We start from the raw sequence: 19,367 nt of genomic DNA on the forward strand, positions 1-19,367 counted from the left end.
ACTTCTTCGTAGAATGCAATCAAGTTAGTTTGACATGACCTGTGCTTCATAAAACCGTGCAAAATTTTTGTTGATAACCATTTTCTTCTCAAGGAATTCTTGAATAATATCCCTTAATAACCTTTCAAATAATATTCCAGCCACATAAATTAAGCTCACAGGTCTATAATTTCCAGGCAAGGGTTTTAAACCCTTTTTGAACCACATCTGCCTTCCTCCAATCCTCCAGAAAACTTCCTGAAAGAAAAGAATCTTGAAAGATTAAAAACAGAGGTTCACTTATTTCCTTAAGTACTCGTGGATGAATACCGTCAGGCCCTGGAGCTTTGTTTATATTAACTTTCTTTTGTTGCTGCAGCACCTTGTCTTGAGTTAACCAATTACAATTTTTGGTCTCAAATAATTACTTTGCAGTTTAAGGATACCAAGTAATTCAATCAACCATGCGTTGGTATGACGTGAGAATCAACTTAAGATCAAAATAGCAAAAGTGGAATGAAATCTTCCACTTCTGCAGGGTTAACTCCACCTCTAATGGCTGCCCTATCACTTTTGGTCACCTAAGAGATGCTGGAGGTCCTCACACTCTGCATAAGGATATCCTGAGTCAGCTACAATGACACACATGCAGATACAGACATACACATACAAACAGATATACACATACAGACAAATAGATACACAGACACACAGATATACATACAAACAGATACACACACAGACAAACAGATACACAGACACATGCAGATACACAGACACACATACACACATATATACACAGACACACAGATAGACAGACATACAGACACATGCAGATACACAGACACACATAAGACACACAGATATACAGACATTAATGCAGATATAGTGACGCACATAAATACACAGACACAGATATACTGACACACAGATACACACTGGCACATATATTCACATACAGACACACAGGTACACATATACACATATGGACACATACAGACACACATTTACATACAGACACAGATACCCATACAGGCAGACAGATACACACACACACACACACACACACACACACACACACACATACAGACACACACACACACACATATTCACATACAAACACACATGCAAACAGATGCACAGACACACAGACACATGCAGATACACAGATATAAATGCAGACACACAGATACACATGCAGACATACATTCACATACAGACACACATTCACATACAAACACACAGATACACATACATGCACACAGATACACATACATGCACACAGATTTACATACAGACACACAGACACAAAGTCACATACAGACACACACACAAACACAGGCACACATATACACATACATACACAGAGACACACACAGATTCACATGCAGACACACATGCAGACATACACATATAAACACACAGATACACCTACATACACAGAGACACACATGCAGACACACAGATACACACATACAGACACATAGATACACATACAGGCATCATCACAGGAGCTGGGCACGCTATTAAAGTGCCACATCGCTGACGAGATCCCTGAGGATACAATGCCATCAGGTGGACCTAAGTGCATGTGGTCCCGCTGCCCGCAATAATTTCATTAAGGAATTACTGTGCAGCTGCCCTGTTTGCCTCGCGTTAAAGACGGCCCTGCCGTCATTAGGCAATGTCGGAGGAGAAGGAGCGAAGGCAGATTAATCAATCAAAAGTTTGGCGTTATTGACCTTTATTCAAATAAATAGGTCTTGCAGATAGGACATACAAGGGGAAGCAAAAGGACCACCATTAATGCATTTCATGCCTTCATTAGGAACCATGAGCAGCAATCGCCTCACCCTGCCACCCAGTGCTTTTAATAGAGAATTAATGCCATGTGTGATGATGCTAAATGTAAAAACTTTTTAAAATGTAAGCCTTTTTCTAAATTTTTATATGTACTTTATTGAGATGTTATCATCATGTATGTCAACACAGAATTACATTTCATGTGAGATATTTTGTACAAATACAGTATAACTGTATGACATGAAGTAGTTTGCCTGAAGCAGTTACAACACGTAGTTATAGTGTAAGAAAAGCAAAATTGAACAAAAATTACAAACTAACAAATAGTAAGGACCTGATACTTATATCTTGTAATGTAGATATAAGTTATCCCCTTTCTTAATTGATCTGCATCACAACACTTAACTCACCCCTAGTGTATGTCAATAAGTAATTTGTCTATGTGACTTTAGCAATTGATGTGTATCTGACTCGGTCAGTTGGTCTCTTGATGCATTGTGACATTAATCCCAAAAGTGTCCTCATGGCTCTCAAACCCTTTTCCAATCTGGCTCTTTGGTAAATGGACTCCAGGCACATACCCTCAAGGGTATAATTACGTTAATTATGTCTATCCGGCTCAAATATGATGGGGCTAAGCGTTGTTTCCACTCCAAATACTATTAGGTGACATGCTGATAAAAGGGCATGTGAGGCTAGTATTTTCTAACTAAATTATAGGAATTCTCGCAGCAGGAGTAGGGGATAACTAGAAGGACTGAAGGGCAATTGGTGGTCAGATAGAGCTTGAAGCAAGTATTTTACCTCTTCCCAAAAGAGGATAATTTTGGGAAACTTCCAGCAAATGTAAAACATTGTTCCTACTTGTGTACCACATCTCTTACACAAGGGAGAGCCCGACGAGTATATTTTTTGTAACTGACTGGGTGTAGATACCATTGGCACTCTAATTTGCAAAGTGCTTCTATATGGTGATAGGATTGTGTTATCCATTGAGAGTATTCAATGACTGTACCCAGTCCACGTTAGATAGGGTTGTCTCACACTGCATTCCATCTATCCATAAAAGCGTATGTTTTGGCCTGTATTCCGTCCTATAAGCTTTATAACAGACTGATAATGTTTTAGGTTTCTGTGGATTACTTTCACATCTATCTGTGAATAATTGAATATAAGGTTTGTATGTTACAGTGTCCCCAGTATTTGTGTTAATTGTAGATTTCACTAAACTTTTAATTTATAGATATGAGAATATACAGGGAGTGCAGAATTATTAGGCAAGTTGTATTTTTGAGAATTAATTTTATTATTGAACAACAACCATGTTCTCAATGAACCCAAAAAACTCATTAATATCAAAGCTGAATATTTTTGGAAGTAGTTTTTAGTTTGTTTTTAGTTATAGCTATTTTAGGGGGATATCTGTGTGTGCAGGTGACTATTACTGTGCATAATTATTAGGCAACTTAACAAAAAACAAATATATACCCATTTCAATTATTTATTTTTACCAGTGAAACCAATATAACATCTCAACATTCACAAATATACATTTCTGACATTCAAAAACAAAACAAAAACAAATCAGTGACCAATATAGCCACCTTTCTTTGCAAGGACACTCAAAAGCCTGCCATCCATGGATTCTGTCAGTGTTTTGATCTGTTCACCATCAACATTGCGTGCAGCAGCAACCACAGCCTCCCAGACACTGTTCAGAGAGGTGTACTGTTTTCCCTCCTTGTAAATCTCACATTTGATGATGGACCACAGGTTCTCAATGGGGTTCAGATCAGGTGAACAAGGAGGCCATGTCATTAGATTTTCTTCTTTTATACCCTTTCTTGCCAGCCACGCTGTGGAGTACTTGGACACGTGTGATGGAGCATTGTCCTGCATGAAAATCATGTTTTTCTTGAAGGATGCAGACTTCTTCCTGTACCACTGCTTGAAGAAGGTGCCTTCCAGAAACTGGCAGTAGGACTGGGAGTTGAGCTTGACTCCATCCTCAACCCGAAAAGGCCCCACAAGCTCATCTTTGATGATACCAGCCCAAACCAGTACTCCACCTCCACCTTGCTGGCGTCTGTGTCGGACTGGAGCTCTCTACCCTTTACCAATCCAGCCACGGGCCCATCCATCTGGCCCATCAAGACTCACTCTCATTTCATCAGTCCATAAAACCTTAGAAAAATCAGTCTTGAGATATTTCTTGGCCCAGTCTTGACGTTTCAGCTTGTGTGTCTTGTTCAGTGGTGGTCGTCTTTCAGCCTTTCTTACCTTGGCCATGTCTCTGAGTATTGCACACCTTGTGCTTTTGGGCACTCCAGTGATGTTGCAGCTCTGAAATATGGCCAAACTTGTGGCAAGTGGCATCTTGGCAGCTGCACGCTTGACTTTTCTCAGTTCATGGGCAGTTATTTTGCGCCTTGGTTTCTCCACACGCTTCTTGCGACCCTGTTGACTATTTTGAATGAAACGCTTGATTGCTCGATGATCACGCTTCAGAAGCTTTGCAATTTTAAGAGTGCTGCATCCCTCTGCAAGATATCTCACTATTTTTGACTTTTCTGAGCCTGTCAAGTCCTTCTTTTGACCCATTTTGCCAAAGGAAAGGAAGATGCCTAATAATTATGCACACCTGATATAGGGTGTTGATGTCATTAGACCACACCCCTTCTCATTACAGAGATGCACATCACCTAATATGCTTAATTGGTAGTAGGCTTTCGAGCCTATACAGCTTGGAGTAAGACAACATGCATAAAGAGGATGATGTGGTCAAAATACTCATTTGCCTAATAATTCTGCACTCCCTGTATTACTAGAAGGCAATTCATATTGTTCCTGTAATTATGGGAATGGCATTACTTTCCCCCAGGAAAGTAGTTGTTTGATTGACGTGATACCTGCACTTTTCCATTTCTGTAGAGACAGCCCTGGGGTCTACTGTCGCTAGTGCTGTTATGGGGGATTCTGGTAAGTACTGTTTATATAATCCTACTAAGAGGAGGAATTGTTCCTACACATTAATGGTGAGCTCTGTAGTAGGAAATGACATAACTTTGATTTGTGTTTTATGTTTTGGGCTCCTAAGAGTGTCCATCAGTGAAGCTGGTTGTAGTTATCTTTCTCCATATCCACCCATTGTGTTGTGCCTCTATGACTGATGCCTTATAGTATATATCAAAATTAGGCATACCTATACCTCCCTCTGAAAATGGCTTCTGGAGCAATGAAAGAGGTAAACTTACCATGTGGCTGTCCTAAATAAACTCCAAGCATATTTTCTATAAGGCCTTATAGTAAAATGCTGGTATAGCTATGGGTAGGAGTCAAAATATATACAAGGAGTGTGTGGCCTGACTGTCATCGAGGACGGCAGTGTCATCTTACTATATGAAATACTGTCATCTTATATGACAGTGTCTATAAGTGTCATCTTACTATTTGACATAGAAATTTTATGTCCTTATGAAAGTCTGTTAGACTGAAACGTTGATATTGTGATGTAACGGAATTGTGAAAAATATTGAGACTTACTGAAAGACCAGTGAGTGCACTCCTTCATGGAAATATATATGTGTAGGGCTGGAGGTGTGCCAAGGTTTTTGGGAGGAGAACATTCTTGATGATATTTATTCCACCTGCCAATGGTAGATAAAAGGATCACCATACACCTAATTCTCTCTTACCAAACAATAGTAGTGGCAAATAGTTACGTTGATATAAAGTGTTTCGTTAATTTTAACACCTAGATAAGTAATGGAAGTGGATCTCCACTAAAACCTGTACATTTTGTGTATGCCTGTGACATGGGAGGTCCCAAGATTCATTGGTAATACCTGGGTTTTGGTCTGGTTGAGTTTGTAAAAAGACAATTGATCATACATATTTAGAAGCGAGCGTAAGGTGGGTATTATTATTTGATTATCTCGAATAGTGAGGGTAATGTAATCAGCAAACATTGATATTTTATAATTCTTCCTATTTATAGTAATCCCTCTTATGTCTGGGTAATTCTAAAAGTTTGTGCCAGGGGTTCTAGGGAGAAAATGAACCGCAGCAGAGACAGGGGATACCCCTGTCTAATGTTATTTGATATATTAAGGGGATTGGTAGAAATCCAGTGTTTTGAAATCTTGGTTAACGATGAGTTTTACAAAGCCTTAATTCATTTAGTAATGGTGACTGGAAAACCGAACATTATCAGTACTCCATGCATGCATGCCCAATTTAACCTATAAAAGGCCTTTTCCCTGTATAGCGGTAGGAAAAGGTACTCATTGTGTGATCTATCAAGATGTGACAAAATATTTAATATTTTCCTTGTGTTGTCTGAGCTTTGTTGAGTGATTTTCTTTTTTTTTAGTTTGGAGTATAGTGTAGCCCCTGTTTGTTGCATTATGAAAAGCATTTATGCTTTTACTGTGTTAATTGATACCTCTGGGGTATTATTTAGTGTAAAAAAGCTCTGTAGTTTCTTTTTAATTGAGGTTACTACCTCTTGATTTGTCAAAAGGGAGTTGTTTATTCTTCATGACCCTCAGGGCCGGCCTTAGGCATTTGGGCGCCCTGTGCAAAAAATCTTCACAGCGCCCCCCCTTCCCATCCCCCTCTCCCCCACTCCTTACCCCTTCCCACACACCCTGTCACACACACACACACGCAGACAGTCACACACGCAGACAGTCACACACGCGCAGACAGTCTCACACACACACACACAGTCAGACACACACACTCACTAACAGACAAACACACTCACAGACACACACTAACAGACACAGACACACACTAACATACACAGACACACACTAACATACACACACACACACTAACATACACACACACACACTAACATACACACACACTAACAGACACACACTAACATACACACAGACACACACTAACATACACACACACACTAACATACACACTAACAGACACAGACACACACTGACATACACACACACTAACATACACACACACTAACATACACACACACTCACCCACATTAACACATTTTTTAACATTTATTTAGACCCCCCCCAGCCTCCTTACCTTTGGGAATGCTGGGGGGGTCTCTTCCTCCCTGGTGGTCCAGTGGCTGCTGGGCTGGGCGGGCGGCGTTGGCGGCGGCTGGCGAGGGAGCACTTCCTCTGAGCTGTATGCTCAGCTCCCTCGCGCGCTGCAGAGTGAGGCTGGGAGCCGGAATATGACGTCATATTCCGGCTCCCAGCCTCACTCTGCGGCGCGCGAGGGAGCTGAGCATACAGCTCAGAGGAAGTGCTCCCTCGCCAGCCGCCCGCCAGCGCCGCCCGACCGCCCAGCAGCCAGGCATGTCTGTTAGCCGCAAGGCTAACAAGACATTTGCCTTGGGCATTTGGGGGCGGCTTTTTTTGCCGCCCCCTGGAAAATGCCGCCCAAGGCAAATGTCTTGTTAGCATTGCGGCTAACAGACATGCCGTGTGAGCTATGCGGCCGCAGGGCGCCCCCTGCACCATGGCGCCCTGTGCGGCCGCACAGCTCGCACACCCCTAAGGCCGGCCCTGATGACCCTGACCCTTTGCTGTTATATGCCTCAGTTTTTGTCATAACGATAGGTCTCACTATGTCATAAATCCAACTGGTCTATTCTCGAATACGTATTATAAACTGAGGTGTAGTATGTATTGTCAGTTTCGGTGGTGTGGTATATTCCCATTGGCTCTACAGAGATATGTTTGTGGAGATTATTACCAATTTGGACAATTATTATCTGCCTTAAACTAGTAGTCTGTAGAGTAACTCTGTTCAATGAGGAGGAGTCTATTTTGTGATCCAACAGAAAGTTTGTGTCACCTCTAGTAATCACCTCAGTAAATTGAAATCTGGACACTAGTGCAAATATTTGCGTTACAAAATGAGAGTGTACGGCAGATTATTAATATAGCATTGCACTATTAAATAACTACCTTCTTTATCCCCTATTTTATGTACTAATGAAAACACATCTTGGTTGCTAATGAGAATGGAAACCCTGCTTCTCTTTGCTTTACAGCATGAGTGATAGTCTATCGGGAAGGTTGGAGGATTGCATTTGTGACTTTCTTGATAAAAGGTGATATGAGCTTGATGTCTTTTGGCTTCAGCTCCTTTTGTGTAGGGAGTTCAGTCCTCTGACATTAATAGAAAAGTTATTTAAACCCATTTATACAATGTGCATTTGATGCTGGAGTGTACATTTGGCAAGGATTTGTGTTCTTTTTCTATAAGGTATCAAGCTCTGATTTGAGCATCGGGGGCTCCATTCCATTTGCACTGTACTTCTCTTATCCATTCCTCCATTTTTGCTAAGGCATTGAACACGTTTCACTGTTCCCTCTCGTTCCATCGCCATACATATTGACATATTATTGGTCACAATAACAATTATATAGTATTGTTTGCTCAAGCCCAACTTATTCATAGAGTTAGGACAGTAATTTTTACTAGCTGGCGTTATCATATATGTTACTCCCTCGTACGCTATTTTGAGCAGCGGGAATGTGTAATTGGGGTTTGTAAGTAAAAAACTATGTTGAAACAAAAACAATAAATAACTCTATACAGTATATTGTTGAGATGTAAAAGATATCTCTAGATTAACGAGAAACAGAAGACTAAAAATATCTTAGATGGGGGAGTAACTTGTAGCCTTGCAGGTAATGCTGCCAGGAGTGTACTTGGCGTTTTGTTGAAAGCCTGCTCCTCCAGAATCTGCAGTACACCAAGGAAAGGTAGGTCCAGCCTTTATGACAGTACCTAGAGAGTAAATATTTGGCTAGTGTAGGCAATAGCGCGTAATATACAGAATGAAGTATGCAGTATTTTAACTCCTGATTTGGTACAATACATGATTGTATTATAATGTATATTTTTATAATATTGGCTCAATTTAATATTATTTGATAAGCTTATTTGATAAATGGATACATTTTAACCCCTTAAGGACACATGACATGTGTGACATGTCATGATTCCCTTTTATTCCAGAAGTTTGGTCCTTAAGGGGTTAAAACATATAATATAATATATACAATATATTAAAAAAAATATCAAAATATTAGATATTTTTCACAAATATTAAATCATTTTAAGAACCTATCCAAAAATATTAAAGGATTTGAAAAATGTATTCAAAAGATTTAAATCAGGGCTACTATTAGCTAAATATTGACTGAATCTGGTGACCTAGGAGGTTCTGTTATCATAAATAGTGACTTTTCCCCGAAAGCAATGGCAATAATGAAACCAATATCAGATTATTCAGCCACAACAGAAATAGCACTACTAAAAATTATTTTAAAAATCATGTATCTATAGATTGAAAATGGGAGTCTTTACTGCCTCTACCCAGTTCATAAAAAAAAACTACGGAATTTTCTCAGTTTTTTTTTTTTTTTTTTTTAATGCTACATATAAGTTGGTCAATCATCTCATGTTCATCAAACAATCCAATTTAAAAAACTCCCTTTGAGCTCTCAATTATCTAAACTTTACTCTGGTTCTGGAGATATCTTTATTTGGAAAACCTGTTAAATTGAGGCCTTTGCAGAGTCTGGGTAGGAGACGGAGTGTGTGTGTGTAACAAACACACAACACACACGCTGTTACCGACACTCTGCAAACACACACACACAGACGCTGCTACCCACACTCTACAAACACACACAAACATGCTGCTACCCACACTCTACAAACACACACATGCTGCTACCCATACTCTACAAACACACCCACACGCTGCATCCCACACTCTTCAAACACACACATGCTGCTACCCATACTCTACAAACACACCCACACGCTGCAACCCACACTCTACAAACACACACAAACATGCTGCTACCCACACTCTACAAACACACACACACACACACGCTGCTACCCACACTCTACAAACACACACACACACGCTGCGACCCACACTATACAAACACACACAGAAACTATACAGATTTATACGTACATACATCTGCTGCACATGCACTATGTTTGTGTATATATACAATTTTTTTTAATCCTATTGAAACAGTCAAATTTTTGTTTGCTTGTTTTTATGTTTATTTGGAAGATGGGATTGCTTGAGAATGTTGTGTCTACAGATGCATGTAATGTGAATCCGGACGTGACAATGACCCACCATTTAACCTATTGTCTGTTCAATTTTATTGCAGGAGAATTGTTTGACAAACATGCAACTTCCCGCCACTCACTGTTCAACACTGAGACAGCGGTAAACCCCAAAACAACCCTACGGCGCAGGAGGACAATAATTGGGTTCTCACATCATACACAACAAGATCAAGGAGAAAGCAAGAGTTCCACTAGCAATGAGTCTAATGCAAAACAGTCGTCTGCAGGTTATTATAAATGACCCCACGTTTAAAATGAATGCCACCTCCTTCACTGCTGTGGTACTTTGCAAAGTAAAAAGTCTATTCTTTTTGCGTGAAGATTGCTTTTTACAATAAACAAGATCCAGCACACTCACTTATCCACTAAACAGCAATGTCAAAGCCCACAGATTGTATTAGTTTTTTTGAAAACACCTAATCTAGGCAAAAATAATGGGGGTTACAGTACATATACAGTTACAGTATATGATCATACATTGCATAAGCCTGCCGCAACGACAATGTAACCCATCTTTGGCAGGTCCTACTCTAACAACTTAATGTTTGCATTTGCAGAACAAGGTAGAACAAGACTGCTTTGTAGGGATATATAAAAAGATAAAATATTGTACAATGTCAGGCACATCCTGGCATACCAAGCACATTACTCCACCATGATGCCGTGCTTGTATGGCACATTTGACACAGATCACAAAACATGCCTGAATGGACCCAGGCATCATGGAAAGATGTGTTTTAAAGGTGTTTTAATACTTACCTTCATAGCTAGCACTAAACCATCCCCATATAAATACATGATTTCCACTTATTAGGGTGAGAGTAAGAGGAACAGGGGAAACATTTTCCAGTCAATACAATAAATGTAATTTCAGGTTTCATAATTTGAAATGGACAGTCCAGTATTTGGTGGGACAAAATTCAATAATACTGTGCATTCATAACAAAACTCTGCTTTGATTTATAATTTCTTCACCAAGTTTGCATGAACTACCCACGTGACAACCCATGAGTCAGGAATAACTAAGGACTTAGGACTTATGTTTAGCAGAATATGTTTAGTATTAACCATGAATAAGGCATTAGTACTGTGAAAATGAACTAAAAGTCTAAATAAATTCATATATATTTACCTTTGCTCCACTCTTACCAACTCAGACAGCATGAATGGGTTGTACAATATGTTTGCACAAAAGCTCCTTCTTTACTTGGCTAAATAAGTTGTAAAGTTATGCAATTTGACCTTTACTGGGCAGACCTCTGTCTTTTAGAATGGAACTTTCATCTGCCACTTATGAATGAATGACAAGATGATAATGTATTTGCAGTAATCAGAATTTGAATGTGTGAATTATAGAGAAAGTCAGAGAATATACTAAACAATGTTTTGTTTAGATCATTGTACAGGTAGATAGATAGATAGATAGATAGATGGATAGACAGATAGATTGATAGAACCTCTACTCACTTGAAATCTCTCTGTTATCAAACTACAGCCTTAAGCATGGTTTAAACACTCATAGGTATATGTGTTTGTGTGTTTATATATGCATAATCTTCATATCTATACAACAAAACATATTTTATCTAAATAATGCTCTCCCTTCTATTTTTCACTTTCACTCTAACCTCTCTCATTACTAAAATATCCCTATCCCTATCCCTATGGGGCCTGGAGGGGGTCTCTCCAACACTCTGGTTCCTATTCACAATATAGCAACACAACATAGCTCGCTGATACCTAGGCCAAGTTGGCTCCTCTTACCTTAATTACTGTTGCTGGCTGGCAGTCTGTGGGCTTGCTGGAAGGCTGTGGGCTTACTGGCTGCGGCTGGCAGGCTGTGGGCTTGCTGGCAGGCTGTGGGCTTGCTGGCTACTGCCGGCAGGCTGTGGGCTTGTTGGCTGCGGCTGGCAGGCTGTTGGCTACTGCCGGCAGGCTGTGGGCTTGCTGGCTGCGGCTGGCAGGCTGTTGGCTTGCTGGCTGCGGCTGGCAGGCTGTTTAAGAACAGTTTGACAACTTACCTGGGGTCTGCTGGGATATGAGGCTGTAGTAGGGTATAGGAGCAGTGGTGCAATGTGTAAGGGGTGCAGTGTGTGTGAAAGGTTCAGTGTGTGTGAGGGGGTGTAGTGTGTGAATGTGTAGGGTGTGTGGGGCAATGTGTGTATGAGGGGGCTGTGTATGTGTGTGGCAATGTTAGTATGGGGGGCTGTGTGTGTATGGGTGGGCAGTGTATGTGTGTGTGTGAGGCAATGTGTGTAAATGTGTATGGTGTGTGTGGGTGTATGACACTGCTACCCCTGCATCTTTATCTTTTGGTGGCCTTCAACTTACCTACACTCTGAATGTAAAGGTTGGTGTAGGGTGTTGCGGTCACCGGCCCGCCGAGCCTCACGGCCGTGCCCGACTGGCACGGCCACGCCGACAACACGAGCTTACCTGCTCGTCGGCGAGCCGGGAACCGCTCCTTCCGTTCTTCCGGGCATCACGCCCGAATCAAACATGGCGCCGACCACGTGGTCGCGCCTAAGAGTAGCTCCGCCCCTGAAAATTATACCAACGTGTGCGTGACGTCACGACGTCAACGCACACGCACGTTTTGGGGTCAGAGGTCGCCCTCTGACCAATCATAGCCTAGAGAGGGGTATTTAAACCCCTAGCTTTTCCCATTACTTTGCCATGTCGTGGTTTCAGTTTCCTGATTTCCTGAGAGTGCTATTTCCGTGATTCTGATTTCCTGGTATCCTGATCCTTGGCGTTTTCCCTGGTTATTCTGATCTCTGGTTTCCCTGACTTGGCTTGTTTTATCGGTATTGAGTATTTTCTGGCTTCCTTGACCTCGGCTTTCCCTTTGACCATTCTCTGTCTCTAGCGTATTAGTCCGGCCATTCTAAGGTCTGGTTTACGCTCTATCCTGTTATTTTCCTTTTCTTACCTATGTATATGTTTACATAGTTTCTGCGTGCTGGACCACATTACTAGTCGTGACATTACGACATGGCCATGGATCCTGCAGAACTATGCAAGCATATGATCGCCTGTGAGAGTAGGGTGGAGGATATGGACCACAGGTTAGACCAATTTGCCCAGGCATTTCAGACCTTGCTCCAGAGGACTGCCTATTTAGAGGTCCCTCCGGTACCACCTGTGGTTCCGCCACCTGTAGTGGTTCCCGTACCACATAAACCACCGTCCATAACCTTGTCACCGCCCCCTCGCTATGGAGGTGATTCTAAGGAATTCAGAGGTTTTTTTAAACCAAATTGAATACCACTTTGAGGCCCCCCCAGGTTCATTCCCAACAGATAGATCTAAAATAGGCTATCTGATGAACCAATTAACTGGAAAAGCCTTGACCTGGGCTAACCCCTTATGGGAAAGTGGTGACGCAGTAGCCCGTGATTACAGTACTTTTCTTACGGCCTTTAAGGCTACGTTTGAACCTAAAGGCAGGGAGAAGAACGCTGCCAAAGCCCTTATGAGAATCAAGCAAGGCAGTCGTTCTGTAGCCGATTATGCAATAGAGTTCAGGACATTAGCGTCTGAGGTTGATTGGACCAATAGTGGTCTGGTGGCTGCTTTCTCTGAAGGTCTAGCTGAGAGTATACAAGATGAGACTGCAGCTAGAGACCTTCCGGTTAATCTTAATGAGTTTATTGCCTACATGATAGACATTGATAACCGGCTCAGAGAGAGAGAGAAAAACAAACAACGTAACAGACGTTCTAATTTGTCCATAGCTCCTCGTTTCTCTAACCCAGTGGTGAGTAGCCAAACGCCTCTTCCAGAACCTGAACCCATGCAATTGGGTAGCGCTAAACTCACTGAGGCAGAGAGACAACACAGACGTAACGAGGGGTTATGTATGTATTGTGGCAAGAAGGGACATCTAAGATCGTCATGCCCGGTTCGGCCGGAAAACTTGCACACCTAAGGCACGTACGGGGACCGACCTTAGGTGTGATGTATATGTCCCCTAAATTGACTAAGAACCGTTTCCTTGTCAAAGTAACCTTATCTTTCAAGAACACTACTGTTCAGTGTGAGGCTATGATTGACTCTGGGGAAGCGGAGAATTTCCTAGACAAAGAATTCTCTGCAAAACATCTCCTGCCCTTAAGACATAAAGAGAAACCGATAGCAGTCGAGGCCATTGATGGAAGGCCTCTTACCCAGCCTTTCATCACACACGAAACTCTGCCAATCACTGTTTCAGTGGGTATTCTCCACTCTGAAGAAATTACCTTTCAAATCATATCTTCACCTACAGTTCCGATAATACTCGGTTTCCCTTTTCTCCTGAAACACAATCCACGTTTGGATTGGATTGAAGGAGAGATTGTGAGTTGGGGTGAGAGATGCAAAGGTGTTTGCTTTAAGCAAATCCCACAACCTATTGGTACCATTAATGTTCCTGTTGCACCTCCCTTGACCACACAAATTCCACCGCAGTATATGGATTTGAAAGAGGTATTTAACAAGGTCCAGTCAGAAGGGTTACCTCCTCATAGACCTTATGACTGTACCATAAACTTATTACCAGGGACTATGCCTCCCAAGGGAGGAGTCTATGCCTTGTCCCCCCAGGAAAATCTTTGTTTGGAGGAATATATTAAAGATGCTCTCAGAAAGGGTCATATCCGTAGGTCCTCCTCACCAGCCGGGGCTGGATTCTTCTTTGTCTCTAAAAAAGAAGGGGACCTACGCCCTTGTATTGATTATAGGGGTTTGAATAGGATTACCATAAAAAATGCCTACCCTATTCCCCTTATATCAGAGCTGTTTGACAGATTGAGGGGAGCTCGAGTCTTTACCAAGCTCGATCTCCGAAGCGCATACAATCTAGTCAGGATTAAGGACGGTCACGAATGGATGACCGCATTTAACACCAGAATGGGACATTACGAATACCTGGTTATGCCGTTTGGATTATGTAACGCTCTAGCGGTATTCCAGGATTTTATTAACGATGTCCTAAGAGAGTACCTTCACATGTTCGTTCTAGTGTACTTGGACGACATTCTCATCTATTCCCCAGACCTAGAGACACATCACGAACATGTGAGAATTGTACTGAAAACCCTGTTACAGAACGGCCTTTACTGTAAACTGGAGAAATGCCAGTTTGACCAAACGGAGATACAATTCCTTGGATACGTTATATCTCCGTCTGGTTTCCAGATGGATCCCCGTAAACTGGAGGCAGTCTTACAGTGGCCATTACCCAAGGGCCTTAAAGCCACTCAACGCTTTATAGGTTTTGCGAATTACTACCGCAAATTCATAAAGGGTTTTTCCTCCGTGATTTCCCCTATAACCAATTTAACCAAAAAAGGAGCAAATTGTACATCTTGGCCCAAAGAAGCAAGAGAGGCATTTGAACTGTTAAAATCTTTATTTTCCTCAGCACCTGTCCTGACCCATCCTGATCCAACCAAACCTTGTATCCTAGAGGTGGATGCATCAGAGACAGGAGTTGGAGCCATTCTGTCTCAAAGAGAAAGTCCTGATACACCTTTACATCCTTGTGGATTTTACTCTCGCAAACTCACACCTGCAGAGAAGAATTATGACATAGGGAATAGGGAACTTTTGGCCATTGTACTTGCCCTTAAGGAATGGAGGCATCTCTTGGAAGGTTCCAAAGAGCCACTTTTGATCTTTACTGATCATAAGAATTTGGCTTATATTGGGGACGCTAAGAGACTGTCCTCTCGTCAGGCTAGATGGTCATTGTTCCTCTCCCGATTCAATTTCATAATTACGTACAGGCCTGGTACTAAAAACACCAAGGCAGATGCACTTTCTAGGCAGTTTGAGACAGATGAAGCTCCGGAACAGGTGATATATCCTATTATACCTCCTGAATGCCTCATTGCCACTACAGTTACCGAAGTGTCTTCTCCACTCTTCTGTGCCATAATAGCAGATCAAACTCAGGCACCTGTGGGAAAACCTCCGGACAAACTGTATGTGTCACCTCAGTTTCGAAAGAAGGTACTAGATTTGTTCCATGACAACCTCACAGCAGGCCATCCTGGAGTCCATAAAACCCTCTCTGCCATCTCCAGGAGGTTTTGGTGGCCTGCTCTTAGAAACGATATCAAAGAATATGTTGGGGCATGTCAAATATGTGCCGTTTCTAAAGTTCCTCCTAGATCGCCTCCTGGACTCTTACAACCACTGCCCATACCCAGTGCTCCTTGGACCCACTTAGCCATGGATTTCATTGTGGATCTACCCAGTTCAAACGGGTTTAATACAGTCCTTATGGTTAAGATGGCACATTTTGTCCCCCTTAAAAAATTACCATCTGCTCAAGATCTAGTTCAAATATTCTTGAGAGAGATCTTTCGGTTGCACGGTGTACCTAAAAGCATAGTATCTGACAGAGGTACCCAGTTTGTTTCTAGGTTTTGGCGTTCCTTTTGTAAGCAATTAGGCATTGAACTCTCCTTTTCGTCGGCGTATCACCCTCAAACTAATGGAGCAGCAGAGAGGGCGAATCAGTCTCTAGAAGCCTATTTACGTTGCTTTATAAATGCCAATCAGTCTAACTGGTGTGAGCTCTTACCCATGGCTGAGTTCGCCAGGAACAACACCACTCATGAATCTTCTAATCATAGTCCATTCTTTGTAAATCAGGGTTATCACTCCGCTGTTTTTCCTTCTGAATTCTCAGACACGGAAATTCCTGCCTTGAACACCCGTTTGGAATCAATTCATGATACCTGGGATTCCGTCCATTCAGCTCTGCAGAAAGCTTCATTACGAGCAAAGGCCCAAGCTGACAAAAAACGGGGCGCTAATCCTGTATATCTTCCAGGTGACAGGGTGTGGCTCTCCACAAAACATATCCAGCTTAAGGTCCCGTCCATGAAATTTGCCCCTCGGTACATAGGTCCCTTTCGAGTTACCCAACGTATTAATCCAGTGACCTATTCTTTGGCACTTCCGGCTCATATGAGAATTGTAGATTATGCTAACGTAGTGTACCTATAATCTTAATTTTAATAATGACAGGAGGCGAGTATTTTGCATAACTTTCTTTACTTTATGCCTCCAGCAGCACAAGTCAATCAGAAAACTTTAAACCAATCAGTAACAGGCATCACATCCATATATAAAGCCCTGACAGTCACATGATTTCCTCTTTCTTTAATGTGAAAACAGTCCATTATAACGTCAGGGAATTCAAATAACAGTCCTGAGTAACGGGTAGAACATAACTTGGAACACGACTTGAAAAACCTTCCAGCTTTATCTTGATCTTTATCTTTATGATGGTTACTCTGAAAAGAACAGAAATACGTGAAAGGTGGTGGAACCCAACTGATGTCCACATTAAAAAAACAGTACTATATGCATCTATATTTATATTACGTTAAAAATTTTTTAACATTAAACAACCATGGTTTACTATAATAATCGCCACGGCTGTAACCTCCGTCAACTATAAAAGCATCCCATAAATATACTGAAATATCCAAATCTTATAATTAGACTGAAAATGATAACCAGAAAAATTCGAATTTCCCAGAGTATAGGGAGGGAAACAGGGAGGGAAAATACTCGCCTCCTGTCATTATTAAAATTAAGATTATAGGTACACTACGTTAGCATAATCTACAATTTTATCACATGACAGGAGGCTTCGTATTTTGCATTTTTAAAGCTTGGTATGAGCAAAAGGATGCGCGTGTGGTTGACGAAATAAATATACGGAAGTTGTCTCGCCGTGTCCAATTCGCCGCCTGTAAAAAATTTAGAGGCCCCTCATGAAGGCCGGAGAAGCAGCCGTGCCTCGTACCGAATGAGTACCTAAAGCACGTCTCCTCCCCCGTTAACGATGACAACCAGTGAACCCATCTAGATGGAGTGTTCATGGTAACTGGCTTGTATGGTTGTTATAAACCCCACCGATGTCTTAATGTGTAAATCTAAGTGTTGTCGGGATCTCCATATAACCAAACACCGCTATAACTGCACAAAGACTGTGAAAAAAACGCCGGGAACAGGGTAAAACACGGACGCGAAAAAGATTTAGTTCTACGAGAACCGTAGAGGTCCTTCCTTCAGGTGATACCGAAAAACCATATACGTCGAACTCCAGAAGATCTGATATCCGACGAAAATCCAACATAATGTGATTATGACTGACGTCGGGATAGGTTCGTGTTATCTGACTAGTTCCGAAACAAACCCAATCAAAGTCTCACAACAGTGATACTTTAACTCATGGTTTTTGGACCGTATGCTACCCCACGGAAAAAACGGTCTATCAAAGGTTCTTGATCGACCGGAGTGTCGTGAATCGTACTATGCGCTGTCGAAATAACGGAACGTATCCCGTTAATGGAGCGGTCGAATCGTTCCGATCGGCCCGTCGTGAAAAAATTATGGGCAAGATTCAATATCGAGGTAGCTAGGGGTAATAAAGGATCGTAGTCCCTTTCCATACCCCCGTGACTTCCAAGTGTTCCATGTGGATAAATCATTTCGGGGAATACCTGTTGTCCATGAGTCTCATGACTCTAGTTGGTTGCGATAGTCCCTTGACATACCCGTCCCCCTTGGAAGACACCAATCCACCAACTCTAGCCGCTCCTGCGTTAACAATCGATGATGTTCTCCCTTTGATCTGCCCGAAGGCAAGTTAAAACTGAAGAAGCAGAGGATGATCCCAATTAAAGACAATCATTCTAGAAGTCCCGCTTAGCTCCTTTACCTCTGTAACGAGTACTATCGAAGTCCTTGCCGTTCTGATCCCAATTTCGTAGGTGTGCCCGGATCTCATGCAGTGAGCTTTCAGCCGATGTCTGGCCCGTCAGTGAAGTGGTCCTGGGAAGTAGTCAAGGTACTATGGAGCCTTTCCGTCATATCCGTCGAATCTCCTTACGAAAGTCGTTATCGCTGATGTGGGGAAGGTGCAATCCGTCCAATGTGGCATCTATTCCGAAGTAGAGATATGTAGTTACTCGGAACTGGAATCGAACCGACTCCGCTTCGATCACTATGAATCCCAACAATTCCAGGAACTGTGACAATAAATCTCGTTTGTCTACACAGTTAGGAATTGGGCTTGCCAAGGGTCAGCAAGTGTTACGGCGGATACCCTTTGCTCTTCAGTGCGTCCTGACCAGCTTCCAAGACTTCTTGAGGGACTAAGTGAGCCAGTAGGTAAGTGTCCTTTCAAATCTAGCCTTGCAGAAAAACTTTTTCGAGGAGTAGGTCTCCTAATAGATGTATACCTTCCTTCTTGAGATGTCGGTACGTCCCCAAAACCATTGGGTTGTCCTATGTTGATGACGGTGAGAGTCTCCTGTCTTCTTCTTTACTACTTTACGTGGACCTCGGTCTGATCGTGGCATGAATATCCCTGTAGTGACACCGAGCTCACTGTTGAGGATTATCTTGTTCGTTCCTAG

The 19,367-nt window shown here is 42.0% G+C and overlaps 1 protein-coding gene across 2 annotated transcripts in view; it reads left to right on the plus strand.

Moving 5' to 3' along the window:
- NHSL2 (NHS like 2) overlaps positions 1 to 19,367 on the plus strand; it is a 154,260-nt gene that overhangs the window by 122,550 nt on the left and 12,343 nt on the right. The window contains exons 5-6 of one of the 2 annotated variants that reach the window (XM_063432244.1): positions 4,714 to 4,761; positions 9,984 to 10,169. In XM_063432244.1, coding sequence (XP_063288314.1) covers positions 4,714 to 4,761; positions 9,984 to 10,169 — 234 coding nt within the window. The remainder of the gene's footprint in view (positions 1 to 4,713; positions 4,762 to 9,983; positions 10,170 to 19,367) is intronic. The other variant, XM_063432245.1, reaches the window with a different exon arrangement.

This window comes from Pelobates fuscus, chromosome 9 (assembly GCF_036172605.1).
Source record: "Pelobates fuscus isolate aPelFus1 chromosome 9, aPelFus1.pri, whole genome shotgun sequence".
NCBI lineage: Eukaryota > Metazoa > Chordata > Amphibia > Anura > Pelobatidae > Pelobates > Pelobates fuscus.